Source organism: Pteropus alecto, unplaced genomic scaffold (assembly GCF_000325575.1).
Source record: "Pteropus alecto unplaced genomic scaffold, ASM32557v1 scaffold131, whole genome shotgun sequence".
NCBI lineage: Eukaryota > Metazoa > Chordata > Mammalia > Chiroptera > Pteropodidae > Pteropus > Pteropus alecto.
The window spans coordinates 20,479,025-20,503,291 of NW_006434709.1; the positions used below are offsets into that span (position 1 = coordinate 20,479,025).

Consider the following 24,267-nt stretch of genomic DNA (forward strand, 5'->3'; position numbering starts at 1 on the left):
ACATTTTTTTGTTTCTGCATATCCTTCTTTTTAAAAGGCTAAACAATATTCCATCACATGATTGAACTGTAATTTAGTAATAACAGTACTAGTAGTAATCCTTATGATGAATTCCTAGAAGTGAAATTACTCTTGCCAAAGGATTTAAAAGTTTATGTGACTCTTGATATACATTGCCAAGTAACATACTGATTTATAATGCCACCAGCAATGTTCAAGCCTGAGAAATCTTGAATTTCTCCTGTCGGACGGACTTTTCTGCCAATTTTTAAATGAGCCAGTTTCTGCATGTGGAGCATAAAAGCCCCACCAGTGACTTCACCCTTCTCTATACTTCCTTTGGGAGTAGCCTTGTCTCTCAGAAGCAGGGTACTTACGGACTATTTCATGAAAAATTTCTTGTACATGAAGCTCAACTCCTGACCTTTAAAATGTGGAGACAAAACTGGTAATTTATCTAATTAAACTTACTATCCCCATTATCCACTTTGGAACTATGATAGTCATTTCTGGCTTTCAAGTATATTTAGTGTAGGCATCACTCAACATAGGTAGTTCATGCTTTCATATGGTGTTACATAAGTATCTTCCTAGGGAAGAAAAGGCCATTAAGGATATGATTAGGTCATCACTGGTTTGACTTCAGTTCTGTAAAAGTAAGTTCCATTTTAGTAAATTCCATTTTTAGTTATATCAGAAAACCAGTAAGAACATTAATGGCTTTAATGCCATTCTGCCCATAATATCACTCTCAGAAATACACCGAAATCTGAAGCCATTAAGTCTTTTCACTTTTGTATTTATGGTGTTCTCTCTCATATTCGTATTTTAGAAAATTGAGATCATGATATTTTGTAACCTCAGTTAGTCATTAGTGGTTTAAAGAGTCTTTTTTTAAAACTATTTTTATTATATTACTTTTGAAAGTTTTATTTACATGTAGGGATTCTCTATGAAATATTAAAGTGATTTGTTGTGTGAGCTGAAATTTTTTTTAGTTTACTTTTTATATCTGCATGTAATGCTGTCATGTTTTTGAAATATGAATGTTAAGTTTTAAGAAGTAAACCTATTATTCTTTTTCTTGCTCTTATGCAAATAGTCTTAAGAGCCCCAATCCCTCAGATCACTTCAGTGTTCCTCATGTCTTTTTCATATTCTTTATGGTTTCATTCTACTCTATGAATTTTACTGTTTATGATTTTATTAATCACTTAGAATGTACAAAGTACTGTGGTAGGGCCTGAAGAATATAAAAATGCATAGAGGTGATTTATGCTCTCAAGAATTCTAAAATAGGATAAAACTTATTCATAAGTAACCATAATAATGGTCAATAATTAGTAAGTGATCCTTGTGAAGCACAAAGGTTGTTCACAGGAGAAATAGGTCATTTTCAGATAGGGCTATCTCATAAGGTTCATGCAGGAAGTGACATTTGGGGTAGGTCTTTAAGGATTTCAACCAATAGAAACTGGAAAACAGATGCTGAAAGGGTTAGGGAGTAAAATACAGCTTTGATCAGGTTTGCGGAGTAGTTAATAATCAGATAAAAACAAACATTCATTGAGTACTTCCTCATTACCAGGTACGTTAGAAGGATCATCTGGTTCAAACCTCACAGCAATATTATGAGATTGGTACTATAATTATTCCTACTTTAGGTACAGAATCTCAGATGGGTAAAGTAAATCATCTAAGATAACTCAGCTGATGGAAGCAAGATTTGAACCATGTCTGAAACAACTCCAAAGCCTGAGCTCTTAACTAGGTCACAATTAAAAAGCTATTTTGGAGCCAGATTTAAATATAATCACAAAAGTCTTTCAGATTAAGGGTATCATACCCTTAAAGACAGTATGTGTTCAGCACAGAAAAGTAACAAGGGGAAAGTGACTTGTTATGTGTGCTTTTTAAGGAAAAAGAAAGGGGGTGGGAGGAGAAAGAAAGAAACGAGTGTCTGGAATATGCTAGCTTTGAGTGTTATTCTCTATCATCACATGGCTGAAATTAGACTCTACCTTTTCTCTAGAGAAAACATTACTTCCTCCAATAAAGGAAACTTTGCCTATTTATTTTATTAAGGGATCTGAAGGAAATGGATTCTTCAGTTAGAATGTGTAGAGTTTTATGCTGTTTTGTCGTAGATGTAATGTTTCCTGAATTTTGCACTAAAAAGAATTCCCTTCCATTATGGTTTTTTTTTTTTTTAGAATGAGATGTGTGCATTTCAAAACAAGCAGCTTGATAGGGACCATATTTGGTATCTTATTATTTTAGGAGAGGAGTAAGGTGTAGAGCAGGAATAGCATATTCATCTTAGAAATATTCCTACCTCTGCCAGAGGATATTTTTAAGTAAGAGAGAGGAAGGAATACTGCAAGGTCTTTAGGAAATGTCAATTTGAAAAACTTAATAGGAGAATCCATATTATAAAACAGCGGTCCCCAACTTTTCTGCCACCAGGGACCAGTGCCCCTATGAGAATCTAATGTCTGCTGATCTGAGATGGAGCTGAGGTGGTGATGCTAGCGCCGAGGAATGACTGTAAATACAGATGAAGCATCACTTGCTCTCCTCTTACTGTGCAGCCCAGTTCCTAACTGGCCACGGACCAGTACCGATCTGTGGCCTGGGGGTTGGGAGACCTCTGTTATAGAAGATATAAGAATATAGGATTAAGAAACTCACTATTGCTACAGTTAGATTTTCTTTCAGTAGTTCTTTGAAGCCATTCTGTTCTAAATCTCTTTTACTTGTTTCAGAGTCTTCTCCTATTTACCTGATTACTTCTTACTTCACTGAAAAAATTTAAAGCTACCTTACAATCTCCTTCTTTAGATTGTCTCCATGTCTTTACTCATTCAGTTCTGTACTTCCGACCTTGGCATTGTCTTCTTCTGTCTGTGTTGTAGTTTCCTCACCTCTAAAAGTTGGGGTCAGTGGGGAGGGTGGCAGCTAAATGAGCAAGATCTTATAGCTTTATAAAATTTTATGACTGTCTCTTGTATCTGTCTCCAGCACTCATTCCTTTCATTTTGTCTCACAGACATATTATTGCGGCGGTCTCCCCCTTCTGCACTCCCTAAAAAGCTAAAAACAACAACCACCTTTTATCTTACTTCCCCCTAAAACTTATATCTCATTGCTCCTTCTTTTCATTGCCAAACTTCTCAGAATTACCTGCCTCTAATTCTTACCGCTTGCTTTCTCCCGGTCCCTTACGGATTGGCTTCTATCCTTATCACTTCTGAAATTATGCTTTCAACTGATGACCTCTTGATGGTCAAAACCAGTGGCCTCTTCCCATCCAGACTCAATATATCTAAAACTGAAGCTTGAATTCTCCTTTCGTCCCTTCCTTTATAACTCCTTCTTCTCCTCCCATCAGTCCTTCTCACCAGCTTCATACAAAAACAAGACAGAAGAATAAACAAAAAGGCTTGGTCTTCCTCTCTTGTCCCATAATGAATGGTTAGTGGTGCTACTGTCTTTTTATTAACTGGGGCTAGAATTGACAGAATCATTTATTTATTCATTAACTACGTACCTTCTAAGTGTCTGCTGTATCCCAAATACTGTTCTGCAATCTTAGAATACATTCAAAGTTCCCTGCTCTCAAGGAGAGATAATATAGAACCAGCGTAATAAATAAATCAGTTGTATGAGAAAGATGATAAGTTCTGTGGAAAGAGCAGAGTAATTGCAGGCGGCAGGGAGTGTCAAGAATTACCAACGTTATGGGTAAGGGCTTGCAAATTTAAGTAGGGTAGTCAGGGAACAAAGTTTCAATGGAGGCAAAGGAGTTAGCTGTGCATATATCTGAGGGCAGAGTGTTCCAGGAAGAGGAATCAGAGAGTATAAAAACCCTAATGTGGGAGGAGGCCTGGCATGTTCAGGGAATATCAAGGGGGCCAGCATGGCTACAGCAGAGTGAGCAAGGAAGTGAAAAATAGGAGATTAGGTCAAAAGGGCAATCAGAGGCTGCTGTAGGGACTTGGCCTTAATTCTGAGTGAAATCAGGAACCATAGCAGGATTTTATGCTGAAGAGTGGCATGTTCTGATTTACATGTTAAAAGAATTCTGTTGTCTGCTGTGGTAAGAATAGACAATAAGGAGCAATAGTAGAAGCAGGGAAACCAGTTAGACTAATTGCAGTATTCCAGGTGAAATATGATGATGACTGAGACTAAGATGATAGCAGAAGAGTTGGTGAGAAGTGGTCAGATTCTGGGTATATTTTAAAAATAGAGCCAATGTGATTTGCTGGTAGATTGGATGAAAGGTGTGAAAGACAGTAACTGTGAATATGAATGGCAAACTTAATACCAGCGACACTGGAAGATGAAGTGGAAACTCATCGTAATGGAGGGGAATGGGAAGGGAGAAATTAAAGAACTAAACTTTGGTCACTCCCCTAGTGATGTCTTCTAGTCTCCTGGCTTCAAGGACTTTCGTAATCACATGACTTAAATTTCTATCCTCAGCCCAATCCACTGTTCTAAACTCTAGACTCATGCATCCAACTTCCTATTTTATATATCAAACCTAATATACCTGAAACTGAACTCTAGGTCTTTCCCTCAAATCTTTCTTCAACTATGGCTTTTCACATCTCAGATGATGGCAATTCATTCTTTCTGCTTCTCAGTCTGAAAGCCTTGAAGTCATTCATCCTTGACCTTATGAGACACCTCTGTCTGGAAATGACCTCTTTCTCCTGTAAACGACTTTGTGCTTCCCAGAGGGCACTTAATTATTGACTCCTTTTATGGTTATTTGTAAGTTTTATCCTCCCTATTTTGAGAGGCACCTTCAGGATACAACACCTCTATTCATTTTTATATTCTTCAGGTCCTACCACCGTGTTTTGCACATTCTAAGTGATGAACAAAATTATCAACAAAAAAATTCATTGAGTAAAAAAATGAATATAAAAAAATATGGGTATCATTGATTTGATCTTAGAGATCAGAGATGTTAAGAGATGACCAATCTTATATAAAAGCAGGAAAAAATAATAGGTTTTAAATTTTTTAATTAAAAAGCTTCTTTTGTTGTGGACCTTAGTACTCTACTTTATCCCACTTATTCATAATAGACTTAGATGGTCCAAAAGAAGTACGAAACAATAGAATATTGTGAATTAAGGTAAAGCTGTAAGTTCCAGTTGTCCTTGTCCCTGCAAAATAAATAATACATCTGAAAATTTCATAACAGATTTGCTAGGCTAGTGGCAATTAAATTTAAGATTTCTTATAATTTGTATGTTGTAAGCTCCAGGAGGTCAGGGATCTTATAAATCTGGTTTACCACTCTGTCCCCAGTACCAAACACAAACTGCTATAGCAATATTTGTTTAATGAAAGAATGCATGATAGAAATAGAAAATGGAAAGATGATTACATAGAAGAACACTGAGAAAAGGGAACTACTCAGGAATTGACAATTTTAATTGTCAGTGAGCAAAATGAAATGTCTAGCTTTAATTTAACCTAAATATTTTTTCTGTAGTCTAAACTGCAGAGGTCAATGCAATTGTGTAAGCAAAACAGTTGCTAGACCATCTAGGTCATCCGCTTTGCCATTGCCTATCCCACATGTTGAGTGACTACTTCTTTCACATCCTTTGTGGATTAAAGGGATTTAGGGATCTCCCCTGTCTCCACAGAATAATGTGTCTAGAGCCCAGGCCTTCCTAGATTTTACAGGCTAGAAAGAGAGACAGGTTATAAAAGAGGATTACTTACAATTTGCTGTCATCATCTAGAAATTGTCATGATGTCCCCACGTGTGAGTGATTTATTTGTGTTGGGTCTTATGGGCCATGAGTAAAATTGCTGCTATGTTATGAGTAGAATGAAACCCAGAAACATCCTCTTTAGGGCTTGCCTCTCCCCCATGCCTCCTCTGTTTTTGTCTTACTGCTTTAGTTGATCCAGAGAGCCAAAGGCAAGTATCCGATTTCTCCTTTTCCTTGAATAAGGTTCTAGGAGGTAGTGCTTTGTGCTGCAGATTATGCTGATTTGTACATGTCACAGTGAGACCTGGCACTCTCCCAAAGAATCTGCTGCATTAAGAATTTGATTCACTCCAGATAGTTAAGCTTGAAAGTTGTTATGTTCTTAATTCAACTTGAAAAATGCCAGGAAATTTAATGCCAAGACTGTCACTCAGCACTCGTTTTGATAAAGCATTAGCTAGTATTTAATTGTTATTTCCATCTTGGCCATTAGGGAGAAATTTTAAAAGACTAGTTTCTAGAAGTGGTTAGCAGCCTGTGGTAGCAGGAATATGACATGCAGCACTAATGGACTAGGTATGTATATCAAGGAATGATTTGAATCAATATCTATACTATAATATTAGTACTATGATATTTCCTTTATTACTGATCATATACCTATTTCTGACCCTTATAATCAATGTTGAAAAATATGTTTTCAGAGAGTAAACAACCATCAATTTAAAATACAGGTCTGGGACTGGAGTAATCATATAACCTGACAAAATTTGGGCAGGAGAGAATCTTCTATACAAAAGCCAAGCAATGTTCATTCTTAATTTACAAAAAACTTGTGTCAGGTTTTTAAGACCAAAAGTTGGTTGGTCAAAGAGTACAAACTTCCAACTGTAAGATGAATAAGTTCTGAGGATATGATGTACAGCATGGTGACTGTAGCCAATAATACTGTATTACATACTCAAAAGTTAATAAGTGAGTAGATCTTAAATACTCTCACCACACACACAAAAAAAGGGTAGTATGTGACCTGATGGAAGCGTTAGCTAATGGTATGGTGGTAATCATTGTGCAGTTATATAAGAATATCAAATCAACATGTCGTACACCTTAAAATTATACTATATTATATGTCAATTATAGCTCAGTAAGGCTGGAGTGTGGGAGCCACAAAAAAAATCAAAAATTGAATTAACCCATCAGATAACACAGGGATTCCGTAATGAGATAAATGGATCCCAACCAGTGCTCCTTGACCAAAAGCAGTTTGAGGTCTATATGGTTTGCTCTCTGCCACAGAGCTTAAATAAGTCAAGCCAGATACTGACCAGTGGCCCATACTGAAGACCTTTAATGAGTGAGCGCATCTCAATGTGATACTTTCCTTTTCCTGTTGAAGGATTTAGCATCTCCCAATTCTTCTTTTAGAGTCGCTTTCAGAGGTTTTATCACATTCTTCCCAACCTTAGCTTTCTGCCCAGCAAGGAAAGAAGTCTTGCTAATAAGCAGCTGTCATACAGGGAGTTTAGATTGTTTTTGTTTCAAAATAAAACAGCAGAAGTAGAGCAATGACAGTCACAGATATAATATTCATAGTTTCGACTCTGAGCAACCCAGAAGGCCCATCACTTGTGGTGATATGTAATTTTTCTGAGGGATAAGTCACTTGGCCTAGTGAGTATGTCTAGCACACCTCCCACATCTAAATTCACTGCAGCTTTATTTTGCTTTTGCATGCCAACTAACATCTGCATTAATAAAAACATGTTTCTTTGTGGGGAAACTTGCCTGAAAAGAAATCCACCTACAAATGCTATAAAATAAATGAAGATTAGACAAACAGACCTAAGAAATTATTTGTAAACTTGAAAGATCTTAAATTTTTCTGGACTTGCCTCACAGGAGTTGGCAGCATTCAGACATGAAAATTAAGGCAGAATCATTGCTGGCTTTTAATAAGTGATGTCTTCGGATGAATATCAATAGTTCTCCACATTAACTTCTCCTGTGGAGCTACGATTACACAATATTAATTGCCTGTTCATAAAGAGGCATAACGTCATAGAGAGGTCAAACCTGAAATGTAAAGGTGATAAATGGACAGATTGCTAAAAGAGGCTTTTGTTTTTTTCTTTTTTTTTTTTTTCTTGTTAGTAGTTAAATCCCAAACATCTTCCTGTAATTCCTAGGAAGTAACATTCATTATATTTTCAAAAGGGTCTTCACAAAGGAGAAAAATGTTGAAAGAGAATCTACCCACTCGAGAATCAGACGATCAGGCTGTGGGGTTCTTAGGAATTGATCGTCATATTGAATGTCTCACACGCCATGCCAACACATACCCCACACGAAGTTTCGGGCAAGGCTGCTAGATGAAACTAGGACGTTTAAGAATCTGAAACATTACCTAACTTTCACTTAACAATCTGGAAGGAGTGTAGTGCCAGACTGCCTGGGTTCAAATCATGCCTATTGGATCTGGGAAAATTATTTAACCTCCCTGTACCTCAGTTACTTTGTCTGTTAAATGAGGATAATAATAGTACATATCTCATGGGATTATATGAGTTAATATATAGAGAATCCTCATCATTAGAGGCAATAAGTTATTGTCGTAACTATAATTATTATTGCTGTTATTTTTGTTGTGGTTGAGAAGGGGCTGTGAAGCCGGGCCATAAAAGGGAGCTTAGAACTGTTAGTCTCTCAGGAAAAATTTTTTTTACCATGAAATCTGGATATAATTTGAATCATTTAACATTGTTAATTAACATTAATACTAGGTCGTGGGCCTGGAGAAAATGTTGGTTACTCTCCTAATCTGGAGCAGCCTATTAGTACCCAGTGGAGGAAGAGTGACAAGGAATTGCGGGCCAGCCATAAAGTTGTGCTTGCTTTAATCTCTTCCAGCTCCAAAGTATCTGCCCTTCTCTTCTCTTCTTCACGTTTAGATCACTCAGTCTGGAGCCTGAAACTCAGTATGATATCGATTTAGTCTTCCATTATCTCCCTCCTCCCGCCCTCCTTCCTGTCCCCAGTCTAGCTATGGATTTCAATTTTAGCCTGTCTTCTGACTCTCTGAGTGACCATAAGCAAATTACTTCAACCTCGATTGCCCATTCTTTAAATGGAACGTGGCTCTGCCCATTCAGATGACAACCAGGCAGGTTATAGAAATGGCAGATGTTAAGTATTTTCCAATTTCTGGAAAGGAGGATTCCTCGACAGGATGGAATCCATAATAAAAGCCTGTTTCCCAGGGAAGAAAGCCCTATACCCAAATACGTGGGCTTTATACCCTAGTAGTGCTGGAGCTGTTTAATTTCAGCTCTAGCCTGTATGTTTCTGAGCACTACTTTTTTATTTGCCTTTTTCTTTCACATATTCACAGTCACTAATCCAAGTTATGGCTTTACAGCCAGTAAATTAAATTATATGAATTCTAAACAGTGTTTTTGAGCTGTAGAGAGTCTGCAGCCTTTGAAACCACTAACTTAATTTTGTCCGACTCTTATTCAGTAACTCAAACAGAGCCAAACTTTTTCCTTTTGAATTTGGTTTTAAAAATAATAAATTGCTCCCAGGCAGTGGTTCTGGGTGCCAAATTTTATCTGAGATCTAAATCTTCTGTCTGCATTGAAAATTCCCCAGAGTAAAGGAGTAAAGAGTGCTAATGAAGATGTGATATATGACAGCTTTTACCTAAGCTACAACCTTGTGGTCTCAGCTCTGTAACTTTGGACAGGTCACTTAATCTGAGTTTTGATTCCCTTATCTACAAATCTGTAGCCACAATAAATTTTGAGAGAATGAAATGGAATAATCTTTATTGAGCATTTTCAAAGTATCTGTTTACTTTCATGTAAAATCCTACCTCTAAAAGACCAGATATATGTGGGCAATGATTTATTCCAATATACTGTTATTACTTAAAATTAGAGTGTAAGCTCATTGAGGGCAAAGGCTCTGTTATCCAAACTTTCACATTGTCTTCTTCCACAGTGAATAAATACTCAATGAAGAAAGCGGAATATGCTTTTCTAAATTACTTTTGGTTGGCTTCAGCATTTTATCACATTCCTTTGAAGAGCCTTGATTTTAGTAAATCTATCATTTGAGGATGTGAGCTGTGTGTGCGTGCGTGCAGGCGTGTGTGTGTGCGTGTGTGTGCGTGTGTTTAAAACAACCAGACTCAATGGAAAGAAGACCATAAAGCTGAGTAATAGATTGTCAGGGGAATTTTGATCCTTTTTTGGGAGGGTGGGGGGAGTATTGGTTTTTAAAATGTAAGAAAACTGATTTTTCTTTGTTACTTACGCATTTATTTCTAAGGTAATTTCTAAAACAGGATTTTAGAAATCTTTAGAGCAGTCACAGCATTTCAATACATAATGCTTTCCCATTTTTATATACTCATTTGGATGTATATGTATATGCATTTGGTTTTCTTAAATTAAAATTTTATATTTTAATCATATAGTATATCATACCCAGCAAGTGGTACCCAAAGACTCCAGTGGTACCCAGCCATTGATAAAAATACCCCTGCTGCTTCCCCGATAGCTACATGCCATTTAAAACTGCACTCGCAGATCAGAATCTCTAAGGGCCTTCAGAACAACCCTGCTACCCTTTCTGAAAGGGTTACCTTTTTAAACAGTTTATCTGCAGTATGTAAGTTTTCAAAAGCCAGTCAGATGTTAGTTCTTGTGAAAAATTACTTGCTGTAACTTTCCATGGTTGATTATATGCTAAGAAAAGTCATTTAAATATTAAATATTATCTTCACTTACCTACTAGCTTCTAGAGTACAGTAGATGCTTCTGTGGGGCTCTCCATAAATGTACTCTACTTGAATTTATCATTCCTCATGGATTTTGCATGAGTGAAGATTTTTAAGGATTCAGTGTCTCAATTTAAGAAAGAGGTTAGAAGTTTGAAAAGCTCCTGTGATGAGTAAAGTGTAGTTTACTTTGCTGCCCCTTTGGTTTGGCTGCTGAAACGGTAGATGTGGTGAAGCCAGTCTAAATGGGTGCCGCTGCCTGCTCACCTGTGTGTACTCAGCTCCCCGTCGGTAGTGTAAAAGAAGTGGCAAGTTTTTCTCCTTTGCCACGTTGGAATTTATACTCAGTCTTTAATATTCAGTGCACCAGATTTAAAAATATGTATAATATGTGTGGATTTTAGTGTAACAAACTATTACTGAAATTCCATTTGTGTTCCACCACTTAATCTACAATCACAGTTAAGAAGGGCAGGGTTCTCTTAGCATACACTCTCTTTTAAAATCATTGAATGTCTACCTGTATTACAAATCATGACCAGCTTTATCTGTACCTACTTATTTCTAAAATGACTGTGCTCTTGCAAATTAATGTTTCGTTTATTGATATAATTACTTTAAAACTAATGTATAAAATTAATAAGTACAAAAACCTCAAAAGTATTGAGAGTGGATAGACAACTAAAAGTTCTTTGCCCTTGCAGCATGGTTTTTATAAATCCTATGTGTTTGGCCCACACATACGGGCTAATATTAAGTCATTTTTAAAGTGATGGCTTTGCATCACCATGGTTCTTCTGTGGTCTGTGGGGTATCATGTTGCTTTAATGTAATGAACCAAGTCCTGGGCTCCTAAATTTTTTTTTCTGCATGCTGGAAATGATTACATAAAACTGAATGGCTATATCTGAAGTCATATAAATTTTGAGAATTTCTTATTTAGGAAAAAAATCTTACAAAGACTTTTCTTATTCTTTGAGGGGGGGAAACCTTGCTTTTGTGTAACAGGTTTCCATTCAAAATATCAGTGATTTTAGGTTATATAGCTTTCTGTTTGAAAAACAAGCATTATCTCCGCGGCAAGTTCTATATTTTAACTTTGTGCAGATGTGCACTAAAAGAACATGATGTGCTTATTTGTTGCATTTATGCTACTTTCTTACTTTAAGTAAGATGGGTGAAATTACATATTAAATAAAAACAGCAGCTCAGATGGCAATCCTTAGCAAACTGAAAAAGCTTTCCATAGATATTGAAGAAAATGAGACTATGACTCTGGCTTTTGAGAGAATTGTCTACTCAAATGCAGTTATATAATAATTTTTTTGTGGGATTTATCAGTTAACTGTCTAATGTTTAAAACTATTCTCCCATTAAATTGTGCTTGTGCGGTATTACCAAAAATATTATGTTTTGTATCTTAATCAAATATAGCACTTTAATTTTTGACGTAACTGCAGTTATAAACACACAACTGAAGTGTATGGCATGAAACTCCAGTTAGTGAAAATAGCTGTGAGGCCTTGGTCAAATTATTTAACCTCCCTAAACCTCAATTTTTCTTTTCTGCATGAAATGATACCTACTTTTTAGGATTATTGTCAGGATTAAATGAGAACATCTATCAAGCACTAGCACATACTTATCAGTACACGTTCACTTACATTCTGTGTTCAAAGCTTTAGAAAGTACAATGTATTATTTGGTACTTTTGAGCCAGAAAGTTCTTTGTATTAAGTATAACTTATACTCAATTCTAAAATGAAACTTTGTATTGGATATCGCTTATCACACTCAATTCTAGAGTGAGAATTTAGAATATGTAGAATAAATTTTTTTAGAATGTTTAAAGAGCATGTGTTTGAGTGGCTACTGAGCGTAAAACATTGTTTCCTGTCATTCACAGTCAAATATATTTGAATTTCAGTAAGGGAAAGGTCAATCTGAATTCTGTTCCAAGTCCATTTTACAGGCCCTCTCCCCTTTTGTTTTCAATTTTCCTTTTTTCTGCAACACTGTTGAAACTTTTAAAAAGTTTTCATAATTAAAAAGCACTTGACTTTGTTCCATAGTCATTTAAAAATAGGCTTGATCAATATGAAGCATTAAGCTAGGAGCACAATTTGCTGCTTTTTTATTGATTTCAGTTACCAGTGCCCTCAGGCTTAAGTGTGTGAGAATGAAAATGATATATGGAAAATGCATCCAGGTTGAACAGACCAGTCTTCTTTTTACATCTGCAACCACTATAAACAGAATTCTTTATATGGAAGTGACTTTGGTAGCAGTTAGTTACACATACACACACCTTAAGACTCCAGGTGCCCTCCTGAGCCAGCGTTTTTGTTATTGAGGCCAAAACTTGTATAGCGATTTGGGAAGTTTCTGTCATTTAGTTAGTTACTTTTATTAATTATAAAATACTATTCAAGGTTACAGATTTACAGCTCATGAACACACTTTTTTGGCATTTAAACAGTTGATTGTAAGCCAGAGTCTTGGGGATTTGAAAGATGTTCTGCCAAATAGCCAGTTGCAGACCAAGACCAATCAAGTCAACAAGGTAAATACAGGGACAGGCTGCTCAGCAGGGCACGTATTATTGAGAAAGTTGTTCGAGGAAGTTGGCTGTGGGCAGAGGTTGTCATGTGTCAACTGCCCCGTCAGTCAGAGCTTCCACAGCTGTTCCTTGTCATTAGGCCCCTTATGCGCTACTGCTCATCCATCAGCACTAACAGATACTGTGTGGCTCCCTCTTTGGTGGGCTGGGAAAGCCACGGCCACACAGACTTAAAGTGTATATTGCACTGGCCACCAGTTTGGATGGAAACTCATTTCCAAAAAGGAAGACCAAACCCCAACTCCTTGGTCTTTCATCAGACCATTAACCAAAATATATTCTCAAGAGAATTAGTTGGATTTTAGAAAATCTGTTTTTGACCAAAAATATGGAAATGTAGATTGCTCATTTGAACCCAAAGAAATGCTTTCATTAAATGAGAAATGAGAGAGCTTTCTCCACCGGACACCAGATTATCACTGAAGCAGCCTTTTGGAGTTGAACACAACAATGCAAAAAAGACTGGAAGTCACAGATGTTCCTTTTGTGATGATGCAGCAACCTGCCAAATGGGAGACATCCCAATTCTAATCATAGACCAGCCTCCGGCAGTTTCCTGTGACCCTTCTTGTATTCTAGAGACACCCTTACAAGAAAGGATTTGAAGGCAGTAGTATCACTGTCTGAGTACTGTATTGACATTTTTAAAGTGCCATTAATTAATAGGAATTAAGCTTAATAATGTAGAAAAATACCCAGCCAAGGAATATCAAGACAGTGAACTACAGCTCAATATTCAGATGAAATCGAAGGGAAATGCATCTTAACCTTTTGTTTTTTCTTAATTAACTTATTACTGAACTCCAAAGCTAATTGAAAGGCAACTGTGCAAGCAAGGGAAATGGTAAACATAGTAAAGGGAAATTGAGAAAGGCAGATATTTTTATCTTGTAAATATTGCAGCTGTATAGTATATAAAGTATACAAAGATAGTATTCATGTTAAGATTATATAATTACAGTCTTACTGCTTCCGTCATGTCCATTTTGGAAGAAAGTTTTTCTTTTCAATATCCCCTCTCATATTTTGTCTGTTGATGCTGAATATACTTAATGTATTTGATATAAATTAATCCATGTGAGTCTTGACTGTTGATTGAATTTGAGAATTATTAGGCTGATAGTATGCACAGTGATATGCACATGAATAAAGTAATCTGTCACAAGCTAGCAGTGATTAGATATTTTTCTGGATTTTTATATCATTGGTTCATTATTTGCCTATTAGCTAATTTAAATTCAAATAAGTTTTTCTAACTGAAATTTTAGTAAACATTTGGTAAATAAAGGTATCCTTATTTTAAAAATACATACAATACTGAACTACAATGAGCATCACACTGTACGATGTTTCTGATGCTGATTCTGAGCAGGTGCTTCATTGGAAAATAGCACAAGGACCTAAATCGATCTCCTCCCTTTATTTTTTACCAAGACAGATCATCTATTATGGCATAAGACACATGATATTTTCAATAAAAGTTGAATGATTGATATATGGATCTGAGATGAAATAACTTTAGGGTGACCTGTATAAGGAGATTAGAAAATAATAATATTAATAAGTGTTGGGCTTTTTTTTTCCCCTGCAGGTTTTTATCATTCATTGGAGGGACACTGTGTGAAATTGGAAAGCCTGAAATGCAACAAAAAATAAACTTATTCCTTGAAAAGGAAGGAATAGAGAAAATTGCAGAAAAATTGCAAACAACAGTACACACTTTACAGATCATCGTAGATGGCCTCAGCCAGCCTGAAAGCTTTGACTTTCGAACAGGTAAATAGTTGAACTTGAACAGCACCTTGTATTTGCATAGTTCACGTTATTTCCTATGGCCCTCACAACAATCCTATGCCATAGGTGAAAAACAGTTATTCTCCCATTCTCTACTGAGAAAACTAAAGCCTGGTGACCTTCCTTCAAAGTCATTGCAGTTAGTAACCAGAGCCAAAGCTAGAAGCCCAGGTGTCCAGACTCCTCATCCCTTGCTTACTTTCCATTACACTGGACTAAATGCATCCACACATGTGCTGCTGTGTGCAAGGAGGCACACATTTTTCACGATCCTTTTGTAAGCTTTTTTTATCTCATAGGAGCCCGAAGTCCAAGGTAAAGTATTCAATAGACAAACTAAAAAGTGAATCTTCTTCCTAACTTAACAGCCTTCCAAGTTCCTGGATTCTGTGTCAATGAATACATTGAACAAATAAGATATTATCTCACTGTTGATTTTCCTTCTAATTAAAAGTGCTCTCAGCTTTCAGCGCAAGTAGATGGCAAGGGAAGTATAAGAGCCTCAGTTGTTGAGAACAGTGACCCGGTGAGGAAGAATTAAGGTGTCAAATGACCTATTTCCCAAGGAAATTTGAATAGGAAGCCCTGAGATTTGAACAAATCTGCACTTGTCTCATAACCAGTTTTGAGATACCATGTTTAGGGCTTGGCTCTTTTCATTTTGGGTTAGACTGTGTTGAGGTAGTTAGACATTTTTCTTTGAAAAGGTTTAAGGAAATATAAAAACATACCCAGCAAACTCACTGTGCTTTTCCTCAACTTTTCTATGAGTTTGAAATGAAATTACTTTTAAGTTGGAGAAAGTAAAATAAAACATTAAGACCTATGCCAAAAGTGTGGGAATGAATAGAAGCCTTTGGGTGGATGTTTCAGTAGGCAAATCCATCTCCATTTAAAGGCCTGCTAGCCTTGTATGTGAGTACCATGGGTGTTGTTTAGCAGGAATTCTAAGTAGAGCATTAGTTCTCAAACAGGGTGGGATTTGAGGACAGTATGCCTACACCACCTCATTAGAAGGGTGGCAGATATGCTTTTGCTGCAGGTATCCTGTACTGGGTTTTCTTGTCTATCTCTGTTTTTCTCTCTTGATGTCAATTGCTCCATTATTACAGTTCCACTGTAGAGTCAGGGCAAAGATCAACACTCAAATTATATGGTTCAATTAAACAACCAACAGTAAGTAGAGGTCCTCACCTGGTAATGCTCCTAGTTGAGCAGAAACACAGATACGCCTGGCTTCTTATTGAGCTTACTAGTCAATGCAGTGTTTATCATCATGACAAGTGAAATTTTAAATAAGTCTCTTTAAACACACTTTGGAACTGACCTTTGCCCTAGTATAAGTCACAATTTTCAAGATGCTTGAGAACTTTCCATTTTAATACTCGAAACATCACCAAGGGAGAAGACAGACTGTCAAGCTTTGGAAGGGGCAGTTAGTATTTCAGATGTTTCTGCATTACGGTATTTACGTTACATCGCTTTTACTCATTTCCTCAAAAGTATCCTTTCTTGATGCCTCATTCTTTCCTTATACTCGTCCTGTCTTCTGTTTTCCTAATGACATAATCAGTTCTACTTTATTAACGCTGTGGTTGCTGGTTACTTTCCATAATTGGGTTCGTCAGAAGCAGCTTGGTGACAGGAGACTGAATATGTAGCCTCGGTAATCAAAGTGTTAAAGTTTGCCTAGTACGTAGAGGATTTTCTGATTTCTTAGTGGCCCAGGCTGTCTTTGGGAACATGTTAAGCAGTTTCTGACTGTGATTTTCCATGCAAAATTAAACTAAGCAGCTGATCAGGAACCCTTCAGGAATCTGTACCAGCTGGTCGTCTGCAAGAAAAAGGAGGAAAAGAGTTTTCAAGCATAATTACAGTGCCTATGGGGCCTTGGAGACCATCCGGCCACTGACCCTGATCAATGACTTAGTTTCATTGTGCTTTGGCACAGTCGTTGCCCAGTGTAATGTTACATTATAGTAGGGTTCTTGCTTTTGGAATTCACTGCTTTGGCGTCAGGTGAAATTCTACAGAATCCATTTCAATGTTAGCATATTCCTTTTTTTATGAGGAAAATGAGATTTGAGGTTTAAAGAGGGCTTTTGTTGTACAGGAAAAAGTTTTTTTAAAATCTTGATTTCAGTGTGGTTGGACTAGGGAAGGGCAACAAAGAGGTGACCAGTTGTTAATACAAATGTAAAGGATAGCTCCAACAAGTAATCAGGATGAAGCCAACAGCTGTGAAGGAAAAGGAGCTGGAACGAGTGGGGGTGGTGGGGAATGAGGTCTCAGTAAAAGGAGATCCAAGCATAGAATGTGTTCTTTGTTACTAGAATCAACATTCAGTAATCCTAGGGAAGGGAGCCAAGAAGAGCATGGATAAATGGAATCCAGAGATAATCCCATTTAAACTGTTAGTTCTAACCTTCTCCCTCATAAAACCTTTGTTTTGTTTTAACTAGAGCCATAATGATTCCTTGCCATACTTTATGCCCACTTTTGGGGGGACATTGTTAATGAACAGAGACATGAACACTGGAGTGAGCAAGAAAAGAGGGCTGTAAGGAACTTGAGAACAGAGATCTAAACATCTTCACCTTTGTATCTCTGGCACCCAGCAGAGTGCCTGGCCAGGAGATAATAACAGGAGTTAATAAATGGTTGATGAATTAAGAGAAGAAAGAAGATTAAGTACTAGCTGATCTGGGTTTCTGAGCCATAAATTACCAAGAATCCATAACTTTTGATTGGATAGATATATTCAAAATGGATAGGAATTGATTCCTGAGCTCCAGATTTGTGGGAGTAAGTGAATAAGTGAGAGAGGAGAGTATTTGAATTTCTCCCTCATTGATCAAACATTGATGTACTTTCTACCACCTTTAAACAGTTTGAGAATTCAGGCACTAGGAAAAATCTCCCAAGGGTCTTCCTTTCTCAGTGTTTTTCATTTAGCCTTGTATATTCATTGAGCAATTCTAACCACTTCCTCATAAATTAGAAATTAAGACTCTACTCTTCTCAGTCCTTATGTACAGTACTAATGTTCACATGTCAGCGAGAGAATTTGAGGAGAAGAAAGTGTTTGAGTAAATTTTCTTGAATTTTTTTCTATGGTGGGAATGTTGTTTCTCCAACTAGAATTCATTTTCTCTGAAGGCAGGCCTGCGTCTTCAGCAACTTTTGTGTTCCCCTCAGTGCTTAATACTGGTCTGGGCACATCATTGAGATGTGGTAAATACTTATTCAATCATTTATGTTGTGTCTTGGAAGTACAGAGCGTTATTATTTACACGAAATGTCCTTTTCCCCCCTTTCCTTTTAGATTTTGATAAACCCGATTTCAAGAGAAGCATAGTCTGCTTGGAAGATCTGCAGGTTGGGACAGTTCTTACCGGCAAAGTGGAGAATGCCACTCTGTTTGGAATTTTTGTGGATATAGGAGTGGGGAAAGCAGGGCTGATTCCCATACGAAATGTAACAGAAGCAAAACTTTCTAAAACGAAGAAGAGAACGAGTCTTGGACTGGGCCCTGGAGAAAGAGTGGAAGTCCAAGTACTCAACATTGATGTCCCCCGATCTAGGATTACTCTGGACCTCATTCGGGTGTTGTAAGTGTCCCACTAGAGGCCACTTATTTCCTCATTTCCATGGCTTGGCAGGAATAAGTCAGATGTTTGTGAATTTTAGATAAGGAATAAGAAAGAATTCACTTAATATCAGAAGTATTTTCCAAACACTTCCCTAAGTTTTTCTTCTTAATAAATAGAAAACTAGTTTGATTTCCCCGAAAGAAAACAACTGATAGGCATCATTATGCGGCTTTATGTAGTAATGTTTTTCTGACCAAAATTTTATTTTTTGTAATTCATCCTTGACTCCTTTTGCATTTTGTATAACAGATTATTTCACCTCTACTTACCAACTTGCCTTGATGGACTTGTACGGAATTATCTTCTTGATTTGAATTGTACAGTTTTTCTTGACATAGTAGGGCTGGCACTGTTTAATTCTCCCTTTTTATAAGTTTTAAAAATCAGGCCTTTTGGATTTGATTTGTGATTTTTCCCTTGCTAAGTAAACCAAAAATATACCAATAGAACAGATCCTGATGTGTTCGTAACCATCAAGTGAATAGCTCAAAGCGTTTCTCAAAAGGATTTATGTATTGATCCCTTCAATAAAGTTTTGTGGCTAGTGACCTTGCTTTTGCTATGTTGATTTAGTGAATGGCCAAGGAGTCACTTTGATTAAAGAAGATGTAGCATACATTCATGCAAATCGCATGTAAACCAGTTGTGTCTTTGGGGAAGAGAGAACCCTCTGGAAATTTGAAAAATGGCTTTCTGTTTGACTTAGTATAGAAGGATGTGTTCTTTCTTAGGCATCAGGATTAAACATCAAATTGGGATAGAAATGGCCTTCCTAAAGATTACATATAGATCAGGGTAAGAAAAAAAAGTAGGTAAAGCAAGTGACTCTTAACTCTATTTATTGGAGTTGATAAGTATGACCATTCAGGGTAAAAATGATATAAATAAAGCCCATACTGTACATTTGTCTATTCAGGCTGCTTTGGTTGGTTTGCCTATTGGAGTCATTGGAGTTGCTGGTTTTCTCCATGTGTCATGAGTGGAAGATTGTTACTAAAAAGGGAGATTAGACCCGCTTTTTTGCCTGGGACAGCCCTGGTAAACTCTCATTGTCATGGAATGATTTTTAACAATGCCTCTTTTTATTCCCAGAGTGCCCCCATTCTGGATAATAAATCATATGATAACCTTAGTAGTAAGTCCCTTACAAAGTGGTAAATCAGGCTGTTTATTGATAGTTCTGCTTTATGGTTTGCTGTGCTGGAAAAATACCTTTTAACTCGTGTACAAAGATCTTTTTAATGCAGTAGGTTCCTTAAAAATTGTGTAACACAAGTCCTGTTTGCCTGACTATTTCATTTCTGAAATGCTTTTTTATTTCTTTTTTACTGATCTTCAATTGACAGTTGTTGTTAATTTTGTAACTTTAAACTGATCTTCCTACTCACTCCTCTCAATGTTTTTCCTGGTTGATCATTTATAGGTCAATGACGAGTGACTAAAAAGTGTTATCCTGAACCCTGCAATGCAATTTCAAATAAATGCTTTCTTTTTATTGAGGTATAATAGAATATATAACATCTTATTAATTTCAAATGTATAGCATAATGATTTGATATTTGTATAAATTACAAAATGATTACCATAGTAAGTCATTAACATCTATCACCACACACAGTCAAACAAATGCTTTTTGGAAAGAGACCATCTCGTGGGCATTTAGGAAACAGAGCATGTAGGAAACAGCTCTGTTGACCTGGTGGCTAAATCTTTGAAGACACAATAAAGACTCAATATTGCACTAGGTTGCATGGATTGTCCTGTCCAGCCATAACATGGTAGAGGCTCCATATGGAGAGGAATAGACATTATTGTGCCTTTGAACTAGTATCTATACTTCTCTGGGCCTCCTTTTCTCAAGTTTAGAAAAATAGATATTATTCTTCTCCATGTGGAGCTTAGAGTCTATTGAGGAAAAAAAGTATCATTAGTCAAAGAATTACATAATATAAAATTACATTCATATTAAGTGATATAATGGTGACAGCATTTAATAGACAAATTGACCTAGTCATAAAAATCAGAAAACATTTCAGTGGATTTCGATTGAGATGTAAAAGATGACCAGAAGTTAATTAGGATAAATGTTTTATTGGCCTTAACAAGAGTTGTTTCCAATAAATAGCAGAGATGAGAGGCAATTGGAGTGGATTTAAAAGAGAGAAGGAGGAGTCGGATTGGAAATGATGAATATAGGTAATTTTTTCAGGGGGTTTGGCTATAAAGGAAGGAGAGAAATAGCACAGTGGCTGGAAGGGGAAAATGGAGTCCAGAGACAGTTTTTGTTTTTGAGACAGAATAATAAGACACACAACTGGAATGATCCAGTAAAACATGCAAAGCTGATACAAGAGACAGGAGAATTACTGAAATGATGTCCTTGAGTGGATGAGATCAGATGGAATCTAGTACACAAGTGATTGGTCTACAATAGGAATACAAAGAGTTTATCCATATAAGAGAGAAGATTGAATATATGGGCACAGATGTAGGTAGGAAGACATGGTGATGGGAGCTCACAGAAGGTCTCTTGGGGTTGCTTCTATTCTTGTTGAAATATAAAGGAAGGTCATCAACTGAGACTTAAAATGGGGGGTAAGGGAGTTGGAGGTTTGAGAGGAAAGGAAAATGTAAGAAAAGGATGAGAGAGTGAAAAGCCGAAGGAAATAGAGTATGATTTCCAGGCAGTGTTAAATGTTCCACTTTAGGTTAGTGATCAATTAATGTAGGATCAGTCCACTTGTTTATATATTTTTCTTCAACCACATCAGTTGTAAGGGCACAGGTGAAGAGGTAGATCTAATCGAGTTTGGGGTTTTGGCAAGTGAGTACAGTAGAGAAGGGCAAAGAAGTTGAGGGCATGTGGATTAAATATTGACCATGAAAATTAAGCTCAGTATGAAGAAAAGTAACAGTATAAGAGGAGTGTGAGGGGCAGTGAAAAAGTATAGGATTCACGGGTCGTGGGTCCTCATGGAGTTGGAGGAATAGAGTGGGAATGATAGAGGACTTAATGGGTGTAAAAGAATGGTGAGATGATTAACTTTGAAATTACAGTTTTGGGGGTTGCAGATTTGGGTCATTATAAAGGGTAAAGAATGATCACACAGGAACAATTAGCAGAGATAGGGGACAAGGATAAGATTCTTAGAGGAGAAGATGTCAAGGAACTGAGTTTCAGGAAGAATTATTTATATGGATAATAATTTTAAGAGGCTGTCACAGGAATGCAGGCATAAAGTAATGGTGGCTTACACCAGAACTATAAAACATAAAATATCAATAAATAATCTTAACAAGTACTATACAAGGTCAATATGAAGAAAAATTATACAACTTTACTAATTAATGTAAAATAAGAGCAGAATACATTAAGTATACCATGTTATTGGATTGGAAGACGTAGAAAGATCAGTCCTCCTAAAATTATTATATATATCTACTTTTCCCAAAATTCCGGTCATTCCTTCACATTGCTTTTGTTTATGTTTGTTTAAACTTAAAAATAAACCTTATTTGGAAGAGCTTGTGAAAAATGTCAAATCAGTACCTTAATATAATAATTTAGTTGGATCGTATGGGGGAATTTGTCCTACCAGATATTAAATTATACTCAAAAGCTGCCATCATTTAAACAGTATGATTAATAGGAATAGACAAACAGAAGAGTGGAATAAACAATTCAAAATCAGTGGGAATTTAATGTATGTTAAAAGTGGCATTTCAGATTGGGACAAAATCATATTGCCACACTGCACGCAAAAATAAATTCCAGATGGATTAAACATAAATGCAATTCTAAAAGAACTTCAAGGAAACATAGAAAGGCTTTGAGAAACAATCGAATAGCCATGGTGTGGAATGCAAGAAAGAATAGAAACATGGGCCCATAGACCTAAAGTTCCATTCAGAAAACATTTATTGGACACCTATGAGATCCTATGCCAGTTGCTGGGGATGGAAAATGAATATATCTTTTGAGTATGTCTATAGCATAGAGGAGCTGCTGCAGCAAAAGATATGTCAAGTTAAAAATCATAGACATTTTGGAGTTAAACCTGGACTTCAGAAAATGGTGTCATCCCATCTCATTTGATGCTACAAGACCCTTTGGAAAGCTTGGTTTTAAATTAATAGATTGCTCATGTCGAGGTCTCTATACATCTAACCCTGACCTCAGATTTAGCACTTGTGTTAAAATTGGAGACGGAAAGAAGGAACAGGATGGAAAAACCAAAAATATATTTAGTCAATCTTTTCATTTTGGCTTCCTGCCTAAAATCAGTCATAATGAGTTGGATTTAAATAACAGATCATGGAGAACTCCTGAATGACTGGGCTCATTGCCAAAGCTGTCTGTTCCACAGGAAGAAAGATATAGATTTCTTCCCACTCACTCAGTTTATATGGTGAGGATGATTCTGTGTGCGAAGGCTGGGTTTATTATTCAGGGAGAGAGTGGGATAAGCAGACTCTGGTCCTGTCAGCACTAAAAATTACCTTTTTAGAAATTAATTTAAAAACCACCCCCAGAAAAGATTTGCTACACTCTTACCTCATATCAAGAATCTAAATAAAGATTACAATATCCTCCCAAAGAAAATATTTTTAAGGAAAAAAGCCTAACCCTGCAGAAAGGAAATAAATTATTAATCTAAACACTACAGGGAAACTTCTCAGATACCAGAGAATTTGTCACAACTAAATAACTCATCTATTGCGACAGATCTGAAGTGTTATGTAGCTCAGTTTCATTTGTGTGTATCCATCCATGTATGTGTGTTGGTACTGAGTTAAGATATAAAATACATTCTTTCGTATGAGTTGAATTTTTTAAAGTGAAAGCTAAGGTACTTTTCTCTATGGGAGGAGTCCTTTCTGTTCCCCAAACTCAGCAATTTCCCCAAACTCTGTTGAGAGAGCCTTCGTAGCTGTCATGTCATTCCTTTTGCCTGGAACAACCTCCCCTTGCTCTCATCTCCACCCTTTAAAGGATCTCAGTGATTGGTTCTCACCCTCTATGGCATTCTCTCAGGAAAGTCTTACTGAGCTCCCAGACTAAACCAAGTTCACTGTTATATGCCCTCCTTGTACCGTGTAACTTTCCTTCACTTCCTGCACATAGTTTATGCCTATCCATTTCTGTATATATAATAGCATTTAATTAATGTCTTCCTCTGCAGATTGGAAATTCCACAAGGATGGCAACCTTGAATACCCACCACTATTCATGGTCATCTGGAACTTCATCCCCCTTTTATTCATTCCTTACCTCCTGATTTCGACCCCATCTTCATTATCTTACCTTGATTCCTCCAGATACAGTGTTCAGCCTTTGTCACTGCCTTAGCTCAGGTTCTATAGAAAACAGACCGTGAGAAAAAGTTTATGTACTCAGGCTTTCTTGGAGTTTATAATCCAGGGTAAAAAGAACAAGAGAAAAAGAGAGAAGTGAATCCAGGAAGATGAGAAAGCAAAGCAAAGTACTTTGTATAACCCCATAAGAAAACACTGCCAATTCTTTAGTCACCGGGTTGTTCTTGAAGAAACTATGCAGAATGATGGTGACTCGGACAGTGGAAGGGTAGAAGGGAAGTAAGGAAGAGAAGTTTATCTGCTATTTTCTTCCCGTCTCCTGTTTCTTACTGGTCAAACTTCATCCCAGTAGGCATT

The 24,267-nt window shown here is 36.7% G+C and overlaps 1 protein-coding gene across 2 annotated transcripts in view; it reads left to right on the forward strand.

Moving 5' to 3' along the window:
• Positions 1–20,109, forward strand: part of SRBD1 (S1 RNA binding domain 1) — a 185,224-nt gene extending 165,115 nt beyond the window's left edge. For both annotated transcript variants that reach the window (XM_006909626.3, XM_015587611.2), the window contains exons 20-21: positions 14,739–14,923; positions 18,267–20,109. In XM_006909626.3, the coding sequence (XP_006909688.1) occupies positions 14,739–14,923; positions 18,267–18,556 (475 nt within the window). In that variant the 3' untranslated portion in view covers positions 18,557–20,109. The remainder of the gene's footprint in view (positions 1–14,738; positions 14,924–18,266) is intronic.
• The last annotated feature ends 4,158 nt before the right edge of the window (positions 20,110–24,267 follow it).